Genomic DNA, 25,178 nt, shown 5'->3' on the forward strand with positions numbered 1-25,178 from the left:
CAGTTAGTTGTTGTCGTTGATACAGCTGTTAGGTTACATACATTTATTGTGATGTTCTGGACCTTTACATAAAGATGTTTTCTCTCGGATGACTTCTTCGAATGGGATGTGAATACCCCTGTGAACTCTGTTATCATCTGTGAGGCAAAGAAAACAGAAGTAGGTGAAGGGGTTGGTGTGTGATTTTCTTTCTTTTCTTGTTGTTCGTTTTTAAGGGTAGGGGGGAGCTTTGACATTACTGCGCTCTGCCCATCTCACTTGCCGTTGATTGGCTCTTGTGTCGAAAAGGGAATTGATAGACGTGCATCAATCCAATCATTCGCTCAGAAAAATATGATGCCTTTAATGTAACCTCGTAAATCTTAGTTATGACACAACATAAACCATATGCGTACATTAGGGACATCCATGTTGAGTTAGTGTAGTGTGCATTAAACCAGCTCGCGACACGAAACCACAGCTCTGTAACCTGATCATCCACATTGGACAATAGAAAAAAAAACACACAATGCGGTAATCAGTCTATTTTAACACCATGCTACACTGCGTGGTAGGTGTGTGTCAGCAGTTAGAGTTCTGTTACGTCATGTCGGCGAACAGATTGTTCTGACAGCACCTGAAGGCATCATGAGAAGAGCGTCCTCCCTGCACTTCCCCTCTAAAAGAGCCAGTTGTTGACCCGGAGTTATCCAGTCCGCTTCTCTCCGCCGAGCGGAAGTGTCGGCACTCGCTACCTCTCTAGCCGTTGCGCAGTCGGCGATCTATCCGCTCTCAGGTCTCCCGAAACGGGGCATGCCCTGCCATGGTTGACATAAACGGCAGCTGGAACCTGTCTTTCGCCGGGTGTGGCTTTCTGGGGATTTACCACATCGGAGTTGCCAGCTGCCTGCTGGAGAAAGCGCCCTACCTCCTCAAAGGGGCCACCAAGTTGTACGGGGCTTCCGCCGGAGCTCTGACCGCCTCGGTGCTCGCCAGCCAGGCATGCATAAGTAAGACAGCCCGCTATGGCTCGGTCGCAGGATATGCTCATATAATAATAATAATAATAATAATAATAATAATAATAATTATTATTATTATTATTATTATTATTATTATTATTATTATTATTATTATTATTATTATTATTAGCAGTAGTAGTTGTAGTATTACATTTTATTGATAGCATTATTATTATTACTCGTAGTATTATATTGTTATTTTTATAATTGCTATTACTGTTGTTGTTGTTATTATTATTATATTGTACTCAGTAGTAATTATAATAGTGTTATTACAATTATTAGAGCTTTTATTGATTGCTGCAGAAATTTCAAAAGGGTATTTGAAATCTTATGTTGTTGTAGTTTTATATATTGACCCAGACCCATTTCAATGCAAATAGGTTTAACATCTTTCAAAGCTGACCCAAAAGACATACTTCCTCTAAATGTTATTAACATATAATCTAAAGAAATACATATATATAGATCTATATATGCTATATTCTTTTTGTGCTGTTACTGTGTGCAGTATGAGTCATAGGGGCCCTTTCGCTTTCTCTCCACGAATAAGCAATCACAAGGGCTGATAACAGCAGACATTTATATCGACCGGTGACCACTGGTCACTGTTGGCCACTAACCCCAGGTAGCTTTAGCGGATATCAAACCAGACGTGTATTCGTTAGAGCCGGGGTATCGCTTCAAAAGACCCATCTCCTGAGCCTTTTTTTCCGTCTTTTTCCAGCTAAATGTTGTGAAGATGTGCTTGAGGTGGCAAAGGAGGCCAGGAAGAGAAACCTGGGGCCCCTTCATCCCACCTTTAACCTGGTCAAGGTGATAAGGACCGGCCTGGAACGGGACCTGCCCTCTGACGCACACGTCCAGGCCTCGGGCCGGCTGTGCGTTTCGCTCACCAGAGTGTCGGATGGGGAGAACGTGCTGGTGTCAGAGTTTAACTCCAAAGAGGAACTCATCCAGGTGAGGAGAATTGGTGATATTGTGTGTGTGTGTGTGTGGGGGGGGGGGGGGGGGGTGAAGGATTTGCTCTGGTTTAACCCTTGCTTTCTGTCCACAGGCACTGATCTGCAGCTGCTTCATTCCAGTCTACTGCGGGCTGATCCCTCCGTCCTTCAGAGGAGTGGTAGGTGTCAATTGTACTCATTAAGGTTCAGCTTTGGCCAATACAAATATTTGCCCAAAATCATATTTCACTTTATTTTATTGTTGTCCTCAATGTCAAGTTTGTTTCATTACATGGAATCAAAATCTGTCACTGGTATCCATGTACAACTGTAACTGAAAAAAACAAAAAAAGGGAAGCAAGTTTAAAAACGCATGAGACAGACATTTTAGAGAATGAAATCCTTATAAAGCTGAATGTGAAGATGTTGCAGATCAAGGAGATCATCGATTTAAAAATCATTTGGATTGCCTATGGGTACAGCTGTGATCCAAAATAAAGGGTCAAAGTGCAAAGCTGCCGTGAGATGATTTTGTTTATCACTTCTAATAATCAGGATGAGTCATATGCATGTTTTGAAAGACAACTGTGATAATTGTTTTGGCTGCAATTGCTAGTTTCTGATACCGGTGCTGCGCTCCAGCTACTTTGACTTATCAGCTGCTGTTGGACTTTGCCAGTAGTGCACTCGACAGACGGAGTAGCAGCTTCTATATGCGTGTGCCTCTTATGAACAGACCTACTGGCTCTCCTCTGTTGCCATGTCATGTATACACACAACCATGAACAAGGCTGTCAGCCGGGATTCAGGTGACGTTATTTAGTAGTCACAAAACCCAAAGGTCAAGTGTGTTGTAATGAGGTCATATAAAGATAGTAATCAGATGACATGAAATACACTAAAAATAATGGATCATACAATTCTATCTTCAAAATGAAACAATGAATACACCATACTTCAACTGGTGCCAGTTGAAGTATGTAAAGTGTTTGGAGTGTCGGTTGAAATGTGACTAGGAGTTGATCTGTCAGTCAAACTGTGAACATGTCACACATGTGTATGCACATGCAGTATTCTGTCGGCAGGCGTTCTGTACCTGGTGTACTTTCTGCTGCTCAGAGCCAGGTTCAGTGTGACTCACCAACTCCATGCATGAATGTGCATTCACTGGAGGCATGATAGACTGTGGGTGAATAGCATGTTACAGCGAGGAGCTTGTAACTGGTTATTCAATTTAACTCAGTTATCTAGGTTGGTAAACAAGAAGCTTTTCGATGTAATTATTCCTAATTTCCTTGATGCCATGCTAGCAGTTCTTTGAGCTAAATGCTAACCTCGTACATGTCTTTTTACTCAACGTGAGACAAAAGGATAAATCCGTCTGAAGCTAATGTCGTCCGGGTTATTTAGTCAGGCTTTAAATATTATAGGCAGAGAGAATAAGATAGGCCCAATATTAATCTAGTCAAACCATTATGACAGTCAGAAGTTCACTATTAGAGGTGAAAGCACAAACATGTGTATAGTCTGTATGCACATGTCACGGCCTTGCCCTCCTGACCTACATTCTGTCAGGCTGGCAGCTCCTCACACAGACGGCTGGCACCATCCCTACCAAGCTGATGAGATTTTACTTCTGGAATAAGGTCAATCCCATCTCCACGACATATTAAGCGCTTTAAATGATTTCTTTTTCTTTAATTTTCCTACCGTTCCAGGGGTTGAGTCTAAAATGGAACCGAAGAATTTCATTAACTAAATGAATGAGTCTCTAAGAAAAAAAAATGATGTCACTCACACACACAGGGGGAGAGAAACAAGAAAAAGGACATTATGTCAGAGCAGTCCCAGGCCAAGAGGGAATGGGAGGATTACCCTCCATTGTCACGGTTCGGCAGCCAAGAACAACACCCCATGTTTTTCAGTGAGCCATGTTCTGTCACGGATAACAGAATATTGCTGTATCGTCTTTTCAATTGATGGAAAGTAGGTAAATCATTTCTTTCTCTCCTCTCTGTCTTTAGCGCTATGTGGACGGCGGGATCAGCAACAACCTGCCACAGTCGGAGCTGAAGAACACCATCACCATCTCGCCCTTCTCAGGCGAGTGCGACATCTGTCCCCGCGACAACTCCACTAGCTTCCACGAGCTGCGCTTCACCAACACCAGCATCCAGATGAACCTGGGCAACATGTACCGCCTGAGCAGGGCACTGTTCCCACCGGAACCCAAGGTATGGGCATGTGTCTTTGGGCCTCGGCGCCAGGGTGGAGGAGTTGGGGGGCTGGTGGTTCACGAGTCAAACATGATAAAATGTATGTCTGTGTATGTGCGCACTTGTGCGGAAAAGGTGTGTCTAAAGGTCAGTCGCATAAAACCTAAAATCAGTTTCTGTCCAAAGAGGCGATGATGAGTGTGTGTGTGTACAGCTCTGTGAAGCACCACAAACAAAATATTTAAAAAAACATCAAAGCCATTCTCCATTCCAGGTGCCATCTGCTGTGTTCTAAATACATTTAATCATAAAGCTTACACAACATCTGTTTCTAAAAGATTTACACAACTATGAGATTACATATCATAAACCTTTGAAAACCACAATATCCATGACTTTCCTCCACTTTGATTATTTCTTTGTAGTCACACTTTAGAATTGGATATTAAATGTCAGACTGGTCACACTCTGGCCTGCCACCCACCAGTGAGGTGGGTGGCAGACTCCAGCCACAGCAGCAGGGGGAAAAAAAAACGGGCAGACGATGATGATCGGATGAGAGTTCTTAGCTTTGGTGTGTGTTCCTATGAGGGGCACTTCCCCGATATCTCACAACAGAGCTTCACAACAGAGTTAGTCCAAGTGCAATGGTCGAGAGGGCAGGCAGCTGCAGGTGCACTCAAAGTAAGCAATTATAACTCACAAGTCTTTTTGTGGGCTTCCTCTAGTTCTGAAAAAGAGACACAAGAGGCTGTGAGAGGTATGCATTTCTTCTGTAGTTGCCTCTTTGTTGTTGCAGCAACGCATATGTCATGAATCTGTTCTTTTTACACACTGTCAGGTTGAAATTCTGGTTCAGTAACTGTCAAGTCTTCAAAGGTGTCCAGGTTAAAGTGGTCTCAGTCGTACTCTGCACAGTCTGTGCTATTTCAGTAGATTCTGGTGTCCTTTGTCACAAGCATGCCTTCATTTGAGTGAATTTTTGAAGATGGCTTCAACTGTTTGTGTGTGTGTGTGTGTGTGTGTGTGTGTGTGTGTGTGTGTGTGTGTGTGTGTGTGTGTGTGTCTGTGTGTGTGTGTCTGTGTGTGTCTGTATGTGTGTGTGTGTGTGTCCTTGATGACACAGTCATGTGTTTTTCCAACGGCATATTGCCAGCCTCCCCCTCTGATCCTGGTTCTGGACGGTCTGTGACCCAATGTTCCTCTGAATTGTCCCGAAAACATCCATCTTGTGCTCTTGCCCTCTGTCCCTGTGAAGATAATAATAATTCCAAAAACATAAAGCTTGAAAACAGACGAAGTAGCGACTTTTCCCTTAACCTGGAAAAATGAATAGGATGATGACAGTCAATGTTGTGTTGCCCTCTAGTGGCTAATGCAGCTGTAAAGTGTAAAAATGTTACATTTAGAAGAAGAAATACAATTATTCCTCTTACAAAAAGGAATGCCATGTATTCCTATACATTCTTTTTTCTCATTATAATGACTTCATTCTCCATTACTCCACAGTTACTGCTAGTTGCCACACTTGCCTCGATCAAATTCATAATGGAGTTATGCATTTTGCAATAAACATAATCACTGAACTTTATAGACATCACAACAGAAAACTAAATTGTACAAACAAACACAAAAGCCAAGACCACATAGCCGGGACACTGGTGAAAGCGCTGTGTCTGCATGTTTTTGTTCCAAGTGGATGAAGTCAGTTCAAGACACATATGAGAGCTGACGACTGCAATCACACCAGCTTGAGATGAGTGAAACTATTTGTGAGCCTCCTTTCCATAACGTGTTATCAGTCCGGCTCCTCACACCTCCCCTCGTGCGCCGTCTGGATTCCACGATTGCATAATTGGGCACACAAATGGGGGGGAACTGTGTTCTTACCACATTCCTAGAAGGAGGAATTACTTCTCCGTACCACGCCACATGGAAAATAAGTCGACACACAGACGTTTGAGGCAGTAACTCTGTGTCACTGCAAAACACACACACACACACACACACACACACACACACTTGGCAGGTGGTGCATTGATTGTGCAAAAGAAAACAATTTGTCAAATAGAACAGAGAACTCTCTCTGTTTTGATCCCTTGGTCCTCTGGTCCTATCAATGCAGCCAGTGGATTGGCTGTGAGCAGCTCTGCTGATGCCAGAGCTCTCTTTCATTGGAGATGCCAGAGTATAGTTGCCAATTCTTTGGAAATGTTTGATACCACACTTAGACATTAAGACAGTGTTGATCTTCTCATCCAACTAAATAAGTATTATCCAAAGATAGCACAAGTTTGTTTTTTTCAAATCTCCATTCCTTTAAAAATTATATATTTACATTTATAAATCATTTTAATATTTTTGTATTCTTTTTATATGTCAATCTATCTTTCTCAGAAAGATTTTTTTGAAGCAGTAAAAAACATGAAAAGCACCTTTTTGTAAAACATAGGCTTTATGCTTTATATATACAGGATTGTACAACAAAAAATGCACTGAATGAATGTGTGGAAAAAGAACTGTGTATGAGATGTATTGTTCTCTCTACAGGTACTAGCTGAGATGTGTCAGAGTGGTTATAAGGATGCCCTACGCTTCCTGGAAGACAACAGTGAGTATCATCCTGCCGTGTTCCCATAATGACTCTGGAATTATAAACCGGCCTCCCTACAATTCGTCCCAATCAGCTTTCAGCTTAACCTTCTTACTGTGTAAACTGATGTTACGTTTGGTGTTTGCCAGACCTGTTGATGCTGGATTCCCCGTCCTCGGGTCCCGCCCTGCCAGAGAGCCCGTCCCCTTGCTGCTGCAAGCACACAGAAACCACCCAGGAGTGGGTGTTACGGAGGCTCCGCCTACTGCGGAAACAACACTGGTGGCTGGACGAGCAGATGGTCTTGCCCACACCCATCAAGAAAGGTGCGGTGTCCTGCGGACTCTGTTGGACCTTCAGCAGCGACGATGCACTCGTTGCCGCCTCTGTAAAGTGTTAACATGTTAACATGCCTTTGTGTGTCCGCCAGTGTTCTGCGAGGCCTGCCAAGACAAATCAGGCCTGTATGCCAAGGTGTCCAAGATGCTGCCAGTGAGAGTGGCCTCCTACATGCTCATGCCATACACCCTTCCTGTCCAGTCGGCCTACTCAGTGGCCCAGAGGTGAGTGCGGATCTAACCACTAACTTACATTTAGGGAACAGTTCAGTGCTACTTACCAAACTAAATCGTGTCAGGGTGAGTTGCAGGGTTTTCGAGATGTCTGCCTTCTGTCTGGAACAAAATGGCACTCGGCCTGGTGGTCCTGGAAGTGCCAAACGTTTTCCGTCGCGAGTCGTTGTGCTTCTTTCTGCGCTGTAATGTGGCTAACGGGTTTATTTCAGTAGAAAGAAAAAAGTTCATATATGGAAACTGCTCACAACACATTTTCTATGGTAAAGGGAGTGGATTGTCCCATCCAACTCCCAAAAAGGAAATCTTGTGTGTGAACCACCATGCGGCTCCTGCGTCTAAATTTGACCTGTACAAAATCGGCTCTATCAGAAACTTAAAAATGAGACACCGATGTTGAGTTTTTCAAATGTATTCTTTGGTCCTTCGAGAACCATAAGCAAACCATTGATTTCCGTTATATTGGGGAGAAGGCAGACATCTCTCTAACACTCTGCAACTCACACCAAAACTAACTTGATTGATTGGTAAGAGGACAAAACATGTACTTTTGGGTGAACTGTCCCTTTAAGCAAGAGAGTTCTACACTCATTTTTCACTCATCTTCTAAAACATGATTTGAAAACATCAGTTTATTGTTTTTTATTATATTATGCGTGCTATGCCCCAGGTTTGTGGAGTGGATCCCAGAGGTGCCGGCCGATATGCGGTGGCTGTTTGGGGTGGCAGGTGACATGTACCAACAGGCCTGGAAAGGAGCTCCAGCCAACTCCATCAGGTGACAGAGGATTTTTCAGTGTTTTGGTTTCAGTAATTCAGTTATTCATAAAATTACACAACACTACATGGAACCAAATATGAAAATAATGGAATGATACAAAAATAAGTAAATATAAATGTATAGTATGATTAATGATAGTTACTCAGGCCCCATCTCGACTTGAGATTTATCTGTTTGGTAACTGACAAAACATCAGAAGAAGAACTCCTGCACTGTGGCAGCTTGAAGGATGACACAGAACAACGTAACGTTTGGGGTAGAATAAAAAAAGATAACCCGGAGTTACAGCTCACATCTTGAAATCTCTCTGCCTTCTCACACGTTTGTTTCCGACAGAGGGGCTGAGTCCCGCGCCTTCCGGTTGACCACCATATTGGTTCATATAAACTAAGTCTGTGTTATTGACCCTGCAGGGAGCCGGGCCTGAGGAAATGCTTGAGCGCGCCGCCTCCACCAACAGAGTGTGACAAATCCATGCAAAGAGACAACCTGCCTGCTCTCTCCTCCCTAGACCTTCACGGCAGCTACTGGGAGATCCCCAAATCTACCTCCTCCCCCTCCTCCTCTTCCTCCCCCTATTCTTCCCATCACCATCCTCACATCATCCCCTCGTCTCCGCAGCAGGTCTGCTTCTTCGTCGGCTCGCAGGATGACCCTCATGGCCACGCACATGAGTAAATTGATTCCGGGCCCACACTTTGATATTGATAGGGTTGAATTGTATACATTGGGTGCTAAACATTGGAACCAATGAGCAATGGTGCATACATGTTTCAAGGAGAAGCACATATATCTCTGACTCTGAACACTCCAAACAGCACCAACTGTTTTATATTTGACCGAGTGCTGTGGAACTCACTCAGGATCATGGATGTGTTTTATGATTTGTTTTAATGTACAGCACAGAAAAGTGTCTAGTTTTACACTCTAACTGTAACCCTACAAGTACCATTCATTCCTCATTCCAATAGTTAATTGTTGATGTTCTTGTTTGTGTAGTATCTCCATGCGCCATGCAGACACTTTTTAGGCAATAAGATGTAACATCTTGGAGGTCCGCCAGCCTCCATTCTATTGAATCTCACCAGAAAATTCTAATCTTAAGTTTGGTTTTTGAAAAAAACAGACGTGGCTACAGCTAAAGCTCGGCTCTGCTGCAGATAGAAACAAGGGCCAAAGCTACAATAAGTTGTAATTAACTGAAGTGTCCTTGAAACTGAGATGATGTCAAAGACTGAATTCTAAATATTAAGACAAAAAAGAAAATGTACATATTTAAGTCACTTTACTCATAGTAACTTTCAAGGACTCCTCTCATTTCCGCATTTTGTACCTTCTTGTTTCCTCACTTCTCTGGCTTGCGACCTGAAAATGGATTTCAGCGCTCCATCTTGAAGAGCGTTCCAATTCCTAAAATGCATCTCAAGGAGCGAGGAGGCTTGCCAGAGCAGTGATAAGTGAGGCCTGTTACCTCAACTCATCACGTGTCTTCCTCACCTCCTCTGCTCGTATCTCTTGTGGGCGGGACTAACGAGGAAAGGAACTGAGCATGTACAAAACTGGGTAGTGGGAAAGGCCTTCTTGGTAAATTCACCATCTCCACACTGGTGTCAGGTGGCTGCTGGGAAAGTTTACTTAGCCAAAGGAAACACTAATGCTGACTGTGCTGATCAACAGAGAGCAGCCATGTTAACGTAAATCCTCAAGTTGTAAATCAGTTTGACATCACTTGAATGTGAAGTTGTGTTTTTGCACTGTGATATTCTCTTAAGATTAAACTATATTTGAAAACAATCATTTGTGTTTAATGGAGTGTCCTGCACCTGCACGAACTGGTGACACAACAATACGCCAGTTTGTGGTAGATATTGAGCAGACATTCCCAAAGACTGGGTCGGGACCCGCAAGTTGGCCCTGGATAATTTCTTCCCTACATTGAACATTTACATCTGAAGTATTCTTTCGAGTCACATGAGAGAGCCTCCATGTTCGTATTGTTCTGATAATTGGAGTCTACTTATAGCATGAAATCTAATATGAAAGTCTGGCGTAGATTCAGTTCATTTTATTGATGAAAAGAATCGATCACTTATGAGCTTCAGATCATTGCAATGACGATTTATTTTATAAAGCACATCATGTGTACATTTTTTCAATAATATACATCAAACAAAGTCGTAGTTAAACATGTATCTTCAATATTATATAAGGTGATGCAGAAATGGCAGTAAAAATGTTCAGGAATGATCATTTTCACATCGCATCTCAAATTGTGTCTAGATCGTCTACCCTACATATGAGAAACGTACCAAACCTGTTCTAACCTGAACCATTCAAGGTCAATCGCTGACGTGAACATTCAATGTCCTTACCTCAACTTAACCATCTAATGTCAGTCGCTAACCTCAACCAAATCGGGAGAGTTTTACAAATTGAGGGTTACCATCGAGACACTGCCTTTTGTCTGCCACTGTCTAAAATCAAGGACTCTTAGCTTCTTTACAGGACGGATGTGCGATGCAAAATTTACTTTTTCATTGATATGTGTCCCAGGTGTACAATTAAGTACACATTTATCCCAAATGTCTTGCTTAAAGGCTTTATTGTTTCGTCCTAGAGCTTCCTTCTCCTCCTCCTGAGAAAGCGCCCTCTCCATCTCACAGGCTTTTAATTGCATCTTCTCTCTCTGGTCCTCTCTTTGGAGATCATCCTGAAGATCTTTAATTATTTTTTTTTTTGAGAGGTTTTTTTTTTTTTTTGGCGCTCAGTCTCCTGCCACTCCTTGACCTCCAGCATGAAGAAATGCTAAAAACTGATCTTCTCTTTCCTTTCCTCCAGCTCTTGGAAAATTGCTTCCTCCTTTCCAACAGATGTGAAAAGCATCTATTCCTTTTGGTCCTTTTTGGAGTATTTTATCAAAGGAGTGTCGTCTCGATGCGTAACGCCATCATGACTCTCAGGTACTGCTGACTACTTTTCCACAGTTATGTTTTTTTTAACCCATCTAATGTACGTATACAATGTATTTTAGTCTAAATATTTCAACCCTCACATCTGTTTGGGTTACGGCAGGCTTTGCGCATGCGTCCTGGTTCACCACCAACATCAGCCGAAAAGAAGAGGATGGCGGAGGATGGGAGGGATGAGTCGCTGGCCACTGACGACGAGTCGGACCACACAGCTGCAGACGGGAGCAACAGCCTGAACAACACGGTAACACGGTAGCCTCCCCGTTTAGTTAAACACTGTTTGTCGCCTTAGCGGAAATAGACGTCGTTTTAACGTTCCAGCTCGGGGCAGAGCTAGCTCAAATGCTACATACGAGCTAGCTGGATGTAAGAATACTTTGTGCACAATTCAATTTAGGTCACGTATACATGTCTGCCGTCTAAGTTTCTTGGTCTTGGACTCTGAGGTCACGTATCACTCAGCCTGCTGTTACTTTATATAATACATAGTATGTCATAGTGTAAATGGACATCTGTTGGCTAACAATACAAAAAAGAAAAGTGGAGCCGCAGACTAGTGTGAACAACGACCCCAGTGTCCCCCAGAGAGCTGATTCTCCTGATACTGTGTAATGCTCAGATGCTGGAGGAGGGCTCCACGCTCCTGCGCAGAATGGAGATCTGCGTTGCTGAAGCTGAGAAAAGGAACGGCAAAAACACCGTGAACATGCAGGAGACATTCACTGTGTACCTCGTCGAAACACGGTGAGAATACCACCCCTTGGTCAGTCATTTCACAGGAAGGGCTGTGGCTTAAGCTAAGTGATCTTTACTCCATCTTGTTATAGCTATGTGGTGCATACATGTTGTCACTTTGCTAGCACAACTTTAACTTCCCCCTCTGTGACTCAATCTTTAAAGGCCAATGGATGCAGTTGCCGAAGGTCGCAACCCGGCCCCGGACTCCCTGTGGAGGAGATACAGTGAATTCGAGCTGCTGCGGAACTACCTGTTAGTTACCTATCCATACATCGTAGTGCCGCCTCTACCTGAGAAGAGGGTGAGTTCAGTGGGCCTCTGCTTTCTAAACCCCTGTTTGGTGACACTTGGAGGATTGTGGCCTTGCTTTATGTCCTTCAAGAAATGTCTAATATAATGTGGCAGAACAAGAATAAGCTGGATGAGAAATCCCCAACGGCTTCAAGCAAACTTCTGGCAAACTTCTGGCAAATTAAAATACAAAACAACCTGCCATAGAGTTATTAAATGTGATACGAAGCAGCTGCCAAATGGGATTGTAAATTAAAACACTAGACTTGTTAGTTTTAAGTGACAGGAAACTTGATGAAACGACCATGACTAATAAAGTTCAATTGGTAATGTATTTACAGTTGAGGAAAGAGAAAAACAGAAGCAGTTGGTGTTTTTCAGACATACTATGTCAGTGAGATCAATGAGCAGGGCTAACACCAGCTCTTTAATTACTTCAATGACTTATAATGCGAAAGACAGGGAGAAAAGTTCAACTCTGCAATTAAACTGATTAGAAATGGCATTTTAGAAACAATCAACCGAGCTGAAGTAAAGAAATAGCACCAATGTGAAGTGATTAGTTGAATTGCAGTCAGTCTCTCTGTTCTCTTGCCTGCAGGCAGAGTTTGTGTGGCACAAGCTGTCGGCAGACAATATGGACCCTGACTTTGTGGAGCGTCGCCGGGTTGGGCTGGAGAACTTCCTGCTTCGCGTGGCTTCACACCCAGTCATCTCTAATGACAAGATCCTGCACCACTTCCTCACTGAGGTACATGCTGCAGCTCTGGCTTAGTCAAACAGGGCTGTCAACAGATATATTCAAAACATGAATACATATTTGAATAGAAAAAAAAAACAGATGCAGATTTATGAAAATCAATATTCGATTGTGAAAAAGAAGCAGCACTGTCTTGTCTGCCTCACACGCTTTTAATGCACCGCAAGAAGAGAGTCACACAACGTGACTTTCACTCGTTGAAAATTAAATGTAGGTCCAGCTGAATGAGGAATGATTTACCAACAAATGACACCGTGTCCTAGCAGCAACAGAAACAGAAAACACTTGTTTTCTATTGTCATATTTAAGAGAAATTGCATACAATTTTGCCAAGAGCAAGAAGGATCTCCCTGCAGCCAATTTAGTTTTTTATTATGAAATGAGATGTTGTCCCTTCATTTCACAATACAAAAAGGTCTGCAAGAGAGATTTGACAGTGAGACCGAACTAAACCATCACCGATGTCTGACAAAAGTTAAAAACGTCCCTACGCAGTGCTCTGTTACCCGAGGCCGTTGACACGGTGTCATAAACATAATTTGCAAAAACATTTAAATAATTAATATATTGGCCAGTTTTGACAGACCTACCCCGTGTGATAATCAACACTGATCAGTGGCTCGTTGAATAACTTTTTTCACCACTGTGTGGGACAGGAACACGGCTGGAAGGAAGTGGTGTATGAGACAGGATTTCAGGCAAAGGTAGTCTATGTAATATATATCTCTCTCCATACAAAGATGTTCTATGGTGACACAGCTTGACCATCTCCTGTTCCTCCTATTTCAGGCAGATTCCAGGCTAAGAGCTCTCAGTGCCACCTTCAGGGTGAGAAATCCAGATAAGTAAGTTCAATTTTCTGAAAGGCTCAACTTGATTGAAAATGTTGTCAAAAGTTTCATGTCCTAATAGTTCATCCCTTGTTTTTGAAAGTCAGAGCTGTGTGTTTACCAAAGCTGACTTGATGGAATACATTAGATGTACTGGTAATAGGATTTTAACGGGACTGTTTTCTGGAAGAAATATCTTTTTTATGGGCCGTAAAACAGATTTATTTTTACAGTTCCTGATAAATGCTCCACCCAGACTGAATATTTACGGCAGCAACTAACAATTATTATCATTGTCTGCATAGAGGCCGTAAAGAGGCAGTGGACGTGAACAGAGAAAGAGAGAGAGAGGCCCGGATGTGAACAGAGAAAAGCTGTGCATGTATTTTAGAGAGAGGCTGTGGCACTGAGAGGGACAGCAAATCTGTAAATCCTTATTTGTTTGAGTTGTGAGGTCAAATATTGACCATCATTTTCCAGAAATGTTGTCTCCACCTTTTAAATTATTAATTGATTTGAGAAGAAAATAAATGATCCTTTATTAATCCCCTTGGGGAAATTCTTCTCTGCATTTGACCCATCCTTGCTTAAGCAGCAGTGGGCTGCCCTGTGAGGCGCAGCTAGGGGTTAAGTGTCTTGCTCAGGGACACTTCGAACCGGCTATCTTTTGGTAACGGGAAGACCACTCATCCCCGTGAGCTACATTCGCGGTTGAAAAAGAAAAGTAAATTTAAAGGACGAATAAATGCATATACATTTTAAATAGCTAGATAGAAAGAAGATAAGGAAATCATAATCACTGTCTTCTGCACATTTTCTCTTTCTTAGACGCTTCATGGAGATGAAACACTACAGCGATGAGCTGCAGTCTCACACATCTCAGCTGCTCCGAGCACGAGCAGTAAGTCTCCATACCTCATATGTCTCTCTCACTTTCTGCACGATGGTGTAGTGTCTACCACCGTCACCTCACATTAACTCACACAACCAACTCCTTCTGTGTAGAGTTTGCACATTCCCCCTGTGTCAGCGTGTGTTCCCTCCGGGCTCTCCAACTGGAGTGTGAATGTGTGCGTGTGTCTGTCTCTCTACAAGCCCTGTGATAAACTAGAGACCTGTCCAGGGTGAACCCTGCATTCACCCAATGTCAGTTGGGATTGGCTCCAGTGCCCAGCGAAACGGAATAGGATAAGTGGTTTGAATAATGGACCGCTGGAAAGAAACATTTAGGTTTAGTTGCGTTCTATTTCTCCTAAAATCAACAAAAGTTACTGTTACACAAAGCTTCTTTTGCTCATTTACACATACCATTTAAGCAAACTTTTAATACAAAAACAGTTGTCTATATAAGTAACCAACTGGGGGAGTTCCATGGAGATGTCTATTAGTGGATTTCTTTATTTATTTTATAAAAGTAAACACTCCTGAGACCCGCTGAGCTCCTCAGTTGGGAAATTTGAATTGTATCAAGAAATATTCACTCTACTTTTAAATTGCTTGAACACTTTCTCTCATGTATTTTCTGTGTCTCTTCTAGAGGGTGGCAGATCGTCTCTACGGTGTTTACAAGGTCCACGGGAACTATGGAAGAGTCTTCAGGTTTGACAACAAGCATATGTTAAAAACAGGATCAACAAAGGACCTGAATTGCTTGTAGATGTTTATTGTTTAAAATGTCAATTAATTTGTACATGTAGGACGATGGGCGTTGTCAAAGAAGAGCTTAGATGAACATTATAAAACAAAAGAAACATTTCATACAAACAAGGTATTGGTACAGAGAGGGTGATCATTTTTATTTTACCAAACTAAAGGAGAGAATACCTGTATTGTGTTGCTTTAACAGTAAGTTAAGATTGACGCCTCTACACAGTAGACAGCACCCTCAATCTGTAGACCACTCGCGCTAGATCGCTTTGGATAAAACAAAAATTGACTTTTACATGTGTGAAAGGAAAATGTTTTATGTGCGTTAAACTTATACAATGATCTACTTATCCAAAATATATATTCGTATGAGGGTTACATTTTTCGTAACAAGTTTTATATCACACCTATAATCTAAACTTTGACTAATTTTCTACTGTAAACGCAAAGCTGAGGCCTACGAGACGAATGTGTGCCAAAGCTGACCCCTGTAGCACAATACAAACGTTTAGAGCTTTCAAGGGTGAATAAAGGCCTATTATGGACACCTGCACGCGATTGATTTAGGATCCCGCGACAGTTGAGCGAGAAGTAAAACACAGCCGCTGGCAACCGCAACCTCGGCCTGCTTTTATGGGTCCCACAGGGATGAGTTCAAGCGACCATCTGGACCTAGAGACCAACAAGAGAAGGGGGGTTTTGGGAGAAGTTTAGGCGTGTCTGTGCTACGTGTGGAGTGGTCTGACGTAGGAACAGAAGAATCGAGTGTTGAGAGACAGGATTGAGTTCTGAGAGATGAAGTACGGCTAAAATTAAGAAACTCAGGTGTCCTTTATATAAGGCATACTTTATAATAAGACTGTGGCCAGGAGGTAGACACAGAGGTCTCTGGAGACAGAGAGGGGCCAAGCAGGACACTACGTAAAATATTGTGAATGTTGTTCAAGCAGTTGTGGCTCATGACCAACTCAGTTTGCTTGTAATCTGTGTGTTAGAAATAAACCTACAAGAAGTGAAGACAATCCAATCTCTCCTCTGTTCTGTTGGTAATTGTTTGCTGAGTACTGAGATTATGTTGGAGAGATCCTGTGTTGTCTCATCAGTAGTCAGATAGCCGATAGATTCGTAAGTGTATAAGTATTAAGAAATTAGAGAAGTCAAGCATTCTCTAGCCAGCGAGAAGTCAAATCAGCCACAACACAGGACACAAAGTACGTCACTTGAAGAGAAAGAAAGAGATTCGGTGCAGCCTGTAAAAGATGTTATTCACGACCACTTAATGTGATCTTGCAATATCATGACCATGTATCGCCATACAATACAAATGAATTCCACTGCATATCATTCATTTGAACTAACGAAACAAAAAGACGATGTCGTCTCAGTGTTGTGACAGACTCGCATTCTCTGTGTGCTCACTGCAGCGAGTGGAGCGCCATGGAGAAAGAGATGGGAGATGGACTGCAAAGTGCCGGTCATCACATGGATGCGTGAGTATTCGACGTGTCATCCCATCTGTCTCTGTTGTCAAAGTTCTGTGCAGTCTAACAGGCACATTTAACGCTGCCGGAGGATGGTGACTGCCGCAACTACTGCGTTAATACAGATTTATTTTTCACTCGTGAGTAGATATGCAGCCTCAATAGATGACATCTTAGAAGAGGAGGAACATTACGCAGACCAGCTGAAAGAATATCTCTTCTATGCCGAAGCTCTGAGGTAAGACACACTTTTTTTTTAATCTTCACACAAGATTGTAAAGCACCCAGTTGAAGCCTGACATAGTACTTAATTTGTACTTTTATTCAGGCCCTCAAACCATACTCATTAAGAAAGGAAAGTTCAGGTGTTTGTGTTAACACATAGTTGCTGAGATCCTTTTGAGCATTCATTTGAGCATCCTGAGGAAAAGAGACGAGGAAATTTGAAATAATTTGCCTGAAGGAATCGAAATCGACGAGCAAAAAAAGCCAACAGGCATAAAAACAAAGGCCTCTAGTTTCATGGAAGTAAACTGGTCATTCTGTACTGGTTTATGTTCTCCCACTCCCGCTAGTCCAAACTGGGTGTGGTGATCCTCATGTTTGTACAGACCATTGTTGTAAAGTGGTGTTACAGCCTGGAGGGTCCTGTCTTCACAAAACATCAATGGCTGAGTACAGACAACAAACTAGTTTATTGTGGCTAATATCAAGCTAAAAAGGACCAGCTTCTACCTGAATGCCTTGTACAATCCTCTGCTAAAAATAATGAGAGCTAACCCAATCTGTGCCTTTTGCCAATCTCACGATTGCAACTGAGGCTCTCTCACCAGTGCGCTCATTGAATTTTTCACAACATACTTGCTCATACTCGCTCAACGTGCAGCAGAAGGCTTGCACTGTAGATTCCAACTGTGTTAAATTCAGTTGGGTCAGGAGCTTTATTTTAGTTGATACCCATCCATTCAAATATGCCTGAATCTGCTGAAATATCACAATTTGAATATTAACGTTCATTTAAAATTTTTAAAAAACATTTTGAATATTCTGAAATTCGCAAATTCTTTTCACATGTGGGTTTCCTTCGTGTTGACACTCTTTGTTTCTCTATTATGTCAAAGGCTATGTTGTGAGCGGCACAGCATCATGTAGTACGCTTTGCTTTGACAGGGCAGTGTGCAGGAAACACGAGCTGACCCAGTTTGAGCTTGAGCTTGCCTCCCAGGACCTCATCTCCAAGAAGCAGCAACATGAGGAGCTAGCAACTGGGGTACACCATACTTTTGATATTCAAGTACTTCTTTAATCTTCAGCAGGGATGGCTGGTTTTGTCATGACAAACCGAGGTAAGACAACCTCCAGACCAATGTGGTTTCCTGTGTTCACGTCTTCCTTAGATTGTGCGGACGTTCTCCTTCAAAGGCATGACCAACAAGCTTTTTGGCCAAGAGGCCCCTGAGCAGAGGGAGGCCAGGCTGAAGCTGCTGGAGGAGCTGATCGCAGAGGGGGAAGAGGCCGTCAAGGAGAAGACGATTGAGTGCGAGTGAGTCAAGGACACTGCTTAAAAGGATGAATCTTGTGTTTACAGGTGGGGTGGTATGATGCACCTACAGTCAGTGTGTTACTATAATAGATGGAGTTTGGAGAAAAAGACAGCAGAACCAGTACGAGAGCCAAGCAATTTCCTGGACTACACTTGTCTCAGTTGGTGGGTTTGTTTGTGTTATTGCTCAGCTTTGGTTTTTGGTAAACATTGAGGCCTTTTCACACCGGAAGCGTGATCATTAAATAACACCAAAAAAACCCACTTGCCTGCGAGTATTTTGCATCAAATCTGGTAGCGACACAAATTTGCGACAATTTAGCTCAGGCAGAGGACCAATTACTAGGATCCTGTTGGCTCAGAGCATTGTTTCCTTTTAGCAAAATGCTCTGAGTGAATCTGAGTTCCTTTTGCTCTACACCTTTCACCATGTATGTGTCTCGGGCTTTTATTGTAAATGATAAAAACAGAAGCATTGGAGCTGGTCTACGCTGACCTCGGCAAGAATTGAAAGGAGTAATAAAGTTTGCCGGCTTGGTTTCTGAGCACAGTCCCTCCCTTCTGTGTTTTAAATCTGTCCATTCCAAGCAGCGTGATTGGTTGACGCCTTTTTTCGCCACGCTATAGTCGTGTTCTGTGTGAAAGCACACATGACAAAAACAACAACATTATTGGTGCGATTACTTTGCAGGTCAATATATTATTTTGAGCTTTCACATATTACTTTGCTGTCGTGCTTGATTGTCTGTCTGTTTCTCCAAACTACACACTGACTTTGAGTGATCGAAAGACGAGAATGCACGATACAAGTACAAGTCTATTTACCATTTCTAATCACAAACATCTAAACTCACGTTCTGTCCAAGTCAATGATTCTAGATGATTATATTTGCCTATTTTCTGTGTATGCGTGTTTGCGCTTCATTTGATGGGTTTTCCTGCAGAGAGCATGTTGAAAGGGCGTGGGTCGACATGCAGCGCTTCAAGGAGCAGAAAGACAAAGATCTGCGAGAAGCGCTCATCAACTATGCCGTTATGCAAATCAGCATGTGCAAAAAGGTACAGAACAGCGCATCAGCTATCTGAAGGCAACAGGACAATGCTAGTGCTCGTGTTCATGATCAAGTGTTTCTGCTCTCTTCCTGCAGGGAATACAAATGTGGAGCAATGCCAAAGAATGTTTCCTCAAGATGTAAAGTTAAAGCCATATTCAGAGGATTTCCACCCTCAGCGATGCTCAGTTGTGACTGCTGGGAAATGATGCTCATGTCTGATTGAGGTTTGAAAACCACAGTAAAGTAACAACATTGCGTATAAAGATATTGTAGTTTCAAGTACCCCAAAGAAAGTAAGAATTTACATTCACTGTTAAAGGGACAGTTGACCCAAAAATGAAAAAGGCGTATTTATGTTCCTCTTACCTGTAGTGCTATTTATCAATTGAGATATTTTTTGTGTGAATTGTCTAACTTCTCTCTAATATAATAGGACTATATGGCTTGTGGTGCAACCCGAAAACCTGCATGAAACTGCCTACAACTAAATCCGTAAATTATCGCGAGTCGAGACGTTGAGCTTTTAAATTGTATTCAGTGCAATCTAGTTCTATTATACTGAAGAGAAGGCAAACCAATGTCTCCAACACTCGGCAACTCACACCAAAGAAATGTCGATTGATAAATAGAACAACGAGTGGGAGGAAAAACGTGCAGTTTGGGCTTGTGGAGTGAAACGAGGTGGTGGATCACACAAAGCACATGACTAGGACAGTGGTTGTCAAATCGGGCTACGTGAAGGCACTCCAGGGAGTATGCAAGATTTTTTATATATATATTAAAAAAAGGTTAAGAACCACTGGACAGGACACATTAAGACAAAACCATTTTCTCTCTCCTTCAACAATTCTACATGTAAAGTCAAGTAACTCGTCATGAGGTTAGTAAGTCACTGTGACAGACGTGGGCATCTTAAGACATTTTAGGGGCTTGATCCCTACAAGGAACATGGTCTGCATTGATTTTAACCCTTCTTTTTTAATATTCTGTTTCTTCCAACTTTATAGATATGCTGTTCAAAGTAGCTTGAGTTCCCAAAGTTCCCACCTAAATACACCCATCGCACAATGCTGTCCACTTCTTAATTTCTTTAAGTAGAACTCATTTGCCAGAAATTCTCGGTAGATAGGACTTTGTAAGAACAAAAATTCCAGGAGCATATTGCATCAGTAGAGTTTCCTTGAGTAAACAGGAACGACTGACGACGTTCTCCCTGCTGTATCTCTTCAGTCAGTGAGTGGATGTCCAAACGATCACCCTGTCTCTGGGGTGATGTTCCCATTTGTTGCAGAAGGATGATGTTACAGACAGAAATACATCAACGCTCACCTATGCTATTCATCATCAAACGCCTAACGCGTGTAGGCTCATAGGCGAGGACTTACTACCATCTAGTGGTCAACGTGTTGTGGTCTCTACATGTACACAACTATTTACAGACAACAGAAAGAGAAAAATAAACATGCTTATTGGCTTCCCGGACGTAATCATCCAGAGTTTAACTCACAAATTTAAAATATGTTTGAATTTATGAAGTCGGCCCTGTGCAGGAGGTTGAAGATTGGATCTGGAACTCGCAACATAACCTGATAATATATGGCAAACATAAAGTTTTATCAGGTGATGTAGCGAACACACAGTGTATCCCCCTACAATATCAAGGTACAAGATGCCTTTTGTCCTCCTTCTACCCGTTTGACAATGTTCATGACCTATGAGGTCATGTTGCAGTCTGGAGTAATAATTCTTATGAAGCCATTGGTTCTTGGTGAGCTCTTTGTGACACCAGTAAACATAAATAGTCTCATCAGGTTCAGTGAAGCGCAGCATTGACTGAATTTATTCCTGTGCGTCCATCCTGTTAAATAAAAGACCTGCTAGGTCTTTCATTTTCATACGTCTTCATTTTCACTGGTCTTGGACCAGAACTAAAAGGCAGCAATGAATTGAATGTATGAGCAGAGTCACACGTGTGAAAGTGACTTGAGAAGCCTCCCCACGTTTTTTCAACTCCTCTGTGTGTTTGGCACATGTTGAGGAATTGACAATAAAAATTACTTTGACTTTGATTCATGTAAAGGCACCAAGGAGGTGATATTGTGGTGAAAGCAAATTAAATTATGATTAAAAAAACATCATCTAAATTGCATCACATTTCCTCCACCTCCCTCCGCCGTGAGCTGCTTGCTGACATGAATGGATCTATCAGAGAGGAGGCTACGAGACGTCGGTTCTCTGTGGAGTCACTTTTACTGAATTGAACATTTATTTATTGCCCTTCTCTTACATGCTCTGCCTGTTTCTAGAACATTTTAGTTCATGTTTTGGAGGCTTGCTGGCAATACGGTTTGTGTGTGCATTCATGAAGATTTCATAACTCCATTTGTCCATTCCCTTTTATGTTTCATATTTGAATGCTCCATTTGGATGCGATGCTCTATTTATTTGAATAAAATGTGTCCCACCACATAACAGTATTTGTACTTGTTTTCCTTGTGTGCTGAACAAATGTTTCATGGACGTTTTTTCTTCGTCAATGCACAAAATTGACGAAGAAATAATAATACATTTGATTTATATAGTGCTTTTCAGAATTCTCAAAGACACTTTATACTATGAAAACATAGAGCACAAAATTACATATTAAAAGCAGTTCTGAAGACGTGGGGTTTGATTTGAGATTTGAATATGGAAAAGTTTGGGGAGAGAGTTCCAGAGGGAGCTATGGACAAAGTATGGAAATATGCATTTATTTTTATAATCCCGAAATATTCTGAAGACGTGGGGTTTGATTTGAGATTTGAATATGGAAAAGTTTGGGGAGAGAGTTCCAGAGGGAGCTATGGACAAAGTATGGAAATATGCATTTATTTTTATAATCCCGAAATATCCTGATATATGGCATCTTAATGATAATAATACATCATTTGACACACACACACACACACACACATAGTGCATCAAAACCTATGAATGGGTGATCAAGATGTATGATATTAATGGTTATTTATTAATTATTGAAGAATAAAAACAACTGTTTCACTGTAAAGTGTTAACAGAGTGTGTGTGTGTGTGTGTGTGTGTGTGTGTATATATATATATATATATATATATATATATATATATATATATATATATATATATATATATATATATATATATGTATATATATATATATATGTATATATATATATATGTATATATATATATACACACACACACACACACACACACAATTGTGTGATCCACTTTTTCCACACAAACTGAAGCATATGTTTTACAACAAGTCAGACTGACAACACATTAACTTTGGTAGTGAGCTTGGAACGTCTGCATGCACCCATTGTTACAGCTGGAAAAAAATACTGATAAATTGCCACAACATGGAGTAGAACTGGAGTAGAAGTAGATAGAAAGTAGGAAGAGGGAGGTGGAAAGTAAACGCGACATTTATGAGTCTCCCACAATGCACTGCTGCCGTAGCTGTCAACCTCCCTTTCCGGGTTTGCACAGTACACCTCCACGTGCGTGATATCCGACTGGAGTAATGTCAACAAACTCTCTGATTATGAATGGTGACAAGGACGAGGAGTTCGACGTGTTTGTGGCCCTGCACGCCGGGGCCCTGCAGTCCTCCAGGATCCCCCCAGCCTACTGGAGGAGCCTTCATCACAAGATCACCAACGAGGTCTGTCTCGTGCTAACCAACAAAGTCACGCTGGACTGCGGTGTATTAAACGTTTAACCGTTTAATACACCGCAGTCCAATAAAACTCCACATGTTGTCACACTGCCCGTCTCTCCAACTGCACTGAACAACACCAGTTCGGGGGAAAATAAGTCTCCAAATGATATCCATTCATCTCAAATATGCACTACCTTAGCTTAAGGCACGACTCGACACCGGCTATACATCCACTAGCTTACGCCCGCTTTCATCTCAAGGGAATGAATTGTGCCAAACTCGCTTTGAAAACACTTTTCCTTCATTGTTTGCAAACGCAGGCATGGGATGAGACATAGCTAACCGCTTTAGCAAATGTAACGCTATATCTTCCCCGGATTCAACTCGGCATTTATCGCCACTAATCGGTGTGTTGTTTATTGGATTTTCGATCATTTTAGTCGATTCACACGCCCTCGTCGTGTTATGTCGTTTGTGTGTGTTTTGTAACTTACTTCAAGAATGGGATAGGAAGAAACTTTAAAATGGGAAACAAGTGCTCCTTGCCGTATTATATAGTATGCCGCGTTGAAGAGTGAAACTAACAATCTGTTAAACGCCTTTTTAGGCGCCTAGTGGAAAGTGCTGAAGATGAGAAGAAATCTTACTTTAAAATTGACATATTCTTTCATGGAGTCTGGTGTTAACATAATAAAATCGTCTCATATTGTTGTTGCATATCCTAGATTTACGATGCTGGGGAAGTTTTCGGAATCATGCATTTCCAACAAGAAGACGAGAAGGAGGAAGATGAAGGGAATACCGAGAAGAAGGACAGTCCTGGAGCAGTGATCCGCTGTAAAGTGGTTGTGACCCGGGAGAGTGGTCTCCAAGTCTCTGAGCCAAACAGGTGAGGGCACCATCGGCCAGAAAATCCCCCTTGGCAGAAGGATGTTGCAGTATTTTATGAAATCAATAAAATAAAAAATCATGAATAAATTGAGTATATAATAACACTGTATAGTTATTGTAAAATATGATTTAATATTTCAACTAAGCAATCAATTGTATTTAAAATGATGAACCCAATACAATACATTTTACTATGACATTGAACAAAGCACACAAAAAGCACATACAATAATAAACAATAAAAGTAAAACTCCTCAAATCGGTATTAAAGTGATATTCAAAGGGGGATGGTCCAGTTTCAGTGGAAGCTATACTATGTCCTACCCCACATACTTGGGGAAGGCTGTTATAAAGCTAATCATAATAACTTAATTAAAAACAAAAGTTATTTTTTTTAATACGTTTAATTTTTAAATTCCCGTTTTTAAAAGTCTGTTTTTATTTCAAAACGGAATTTCCCTATATTTCCTTTTATTTCACACTGTCACTTTGTATTCCGTTATCTATTTGTATCGCTCTTCTTCCTCTCAGAAAATGGAGAACTATCGTACAAGAGGCTTAACGTTTGCGTGCAAATCCTAATCATGAGATGAGGCGCCATTGTGTAATTTTACTCAACATGTGTTGAAACATTTCACATGAGTAGCTAACTGGTGCAAAAACTCTCTTACAAAAAGAACAACAGCCATGTGTTCCGCAACAACATGGACTACACGAAGCCTGATTGGCTGGGGGCTTGTGATTGGCTGAAAGGTTGGCGGGCAGTGACTGTTATGTGACATGAAGAAAAAAACAGTGGGTAATATAATAAATATTGGCCAAAAAAAACAATACCAAATAAAAGCTGACTTTTAAAAGAAGAATTTGAAAGTGGGGCCGGTAGTTAAAAGTAAAATCCATTCCCGATGAAGCTGATGACCGTTGGGTCGTCTATGAACTTCAGGAGTTTAACAGATCCTGAGGTGCAATCGTTGGTGTAGAGGGAAAAGAGCAGTGGAGAGAGCACACATCCCTGGGGTGCACCAGTGCTTATGATCCGGGTGCTTGATGTGATTTTTTTGTGATCCACTGACAGATCGAGGCGGGCACGGTGAGTCGGGAGAGTTTGGTTTGAAGCACATCTGGGATGATAGTGTTAAATGCCGAGCTAAAGTCCACAAACAGAACCCTTGCATTTGTCT

The 25,178-nt window shown here is 41.8% G+C and overlaps 3 protein-coding genes across 4 annotated transcripts in view; all 3 read left to right on the forward strand.

Annotated features, from left to right (window-relative positions):
* Positions 1–696: 696 nt before the first annotated feature.
* On the forward strand, positions 697–9,861 carry pnpla3 (patatin-like phospholipase domain containing 3). The gene is made up of 9 exons (XM_068586288.1): positions 697–989; positions 1,729–1,961; positions 2,059–2,124; positions 3,970–4,179; positions 6,712–6,772; positions 6,904–7,080; positions 7,185–7,317; positions 7,997–8,104; positions 8,521–9,861. The coding sequence occupies exons 1-9, from the start codon at positions 803–805 to the stop codon at positions 8,783–8,785; spliced, it is 1,440 nt and encodes a 479-aa protein (XP_068442389.1). The 5' UTR covers positions 697–802; the 3' UTR covers positions 8,786–9,861.
* Positions 9,862–11,206: 1,345 nt separating this feature from the next.
* On the forward strand, positions 11,207–21,893 carry LOC137791385 (sorting nexin-4-like). The gene is made up of 14 exons (XM_068586290.1): positions 11,207–11,320; positions 11,696–11,820; positions 11,977–12,115; positions 12,707–12,856; positions 13,522–13,569; positions 13,655–13,710; positions 14,524–14,596; positions 15,233–15,294; positions 16,767–16,832; positions 16,972–17,061; positions 17,994–18,093; positions 18,221–18,366; positions 19,311–19,425; positions 19,515–21,893. Exons 1-14 carry the CDS (start codon positions 11,231–11,233, stop codon positions 19,560–19,562), a joined length of 1,308 nt encoding a protein of 435 aa, XP_068442391.1. The 5' UTR covers positions 11,207–11,230; the 3' UTR covers positions 19,563–21,893.
* Positions 21,894–22,917: 1,024 nt separating this feature from the next.
* Positions 22,918–25,178, forward strand: part of ttll12 (tubulin tyrosine ligase-like family, member 12) — a 28,545-nt gene continuing 26,284 nt past the window's right edge. For both annotated transcript variants that reach the window (XM_068586617.1, XM_068586618.1), the window contains exons 1-2: positions 22,918–23,109; positions 23,832–23,995. In XM_068586617.1, coding sequence (XP_068442718.1) covers positions 22,969–23,109; positions 23,832–23,995 — 305 coding nt within the window. In that variant the 5' untranslated portion in view covers positions 22,918–22,968. The remainder of the gene's footprint in view (positions 23,110–23,831; positions 23,996–25,178) is intronic.

The sequence above is a fragment of the Clinocottus analis genome, unplaced genomic scaffold (genome assembly GCF_023055335.1).
Source record: "Clinocottus analis isolate CAN_PGR_092001 unplaced genomic scaffold, fCliAna1.0.p SCAF_20, whole genome shotgun sequence".
NCBI lineage: Eukaryota > Metazoa > Chordata > Actinopteri > Perciformes > Cottidae > Clinocottus > Clinocottus analis.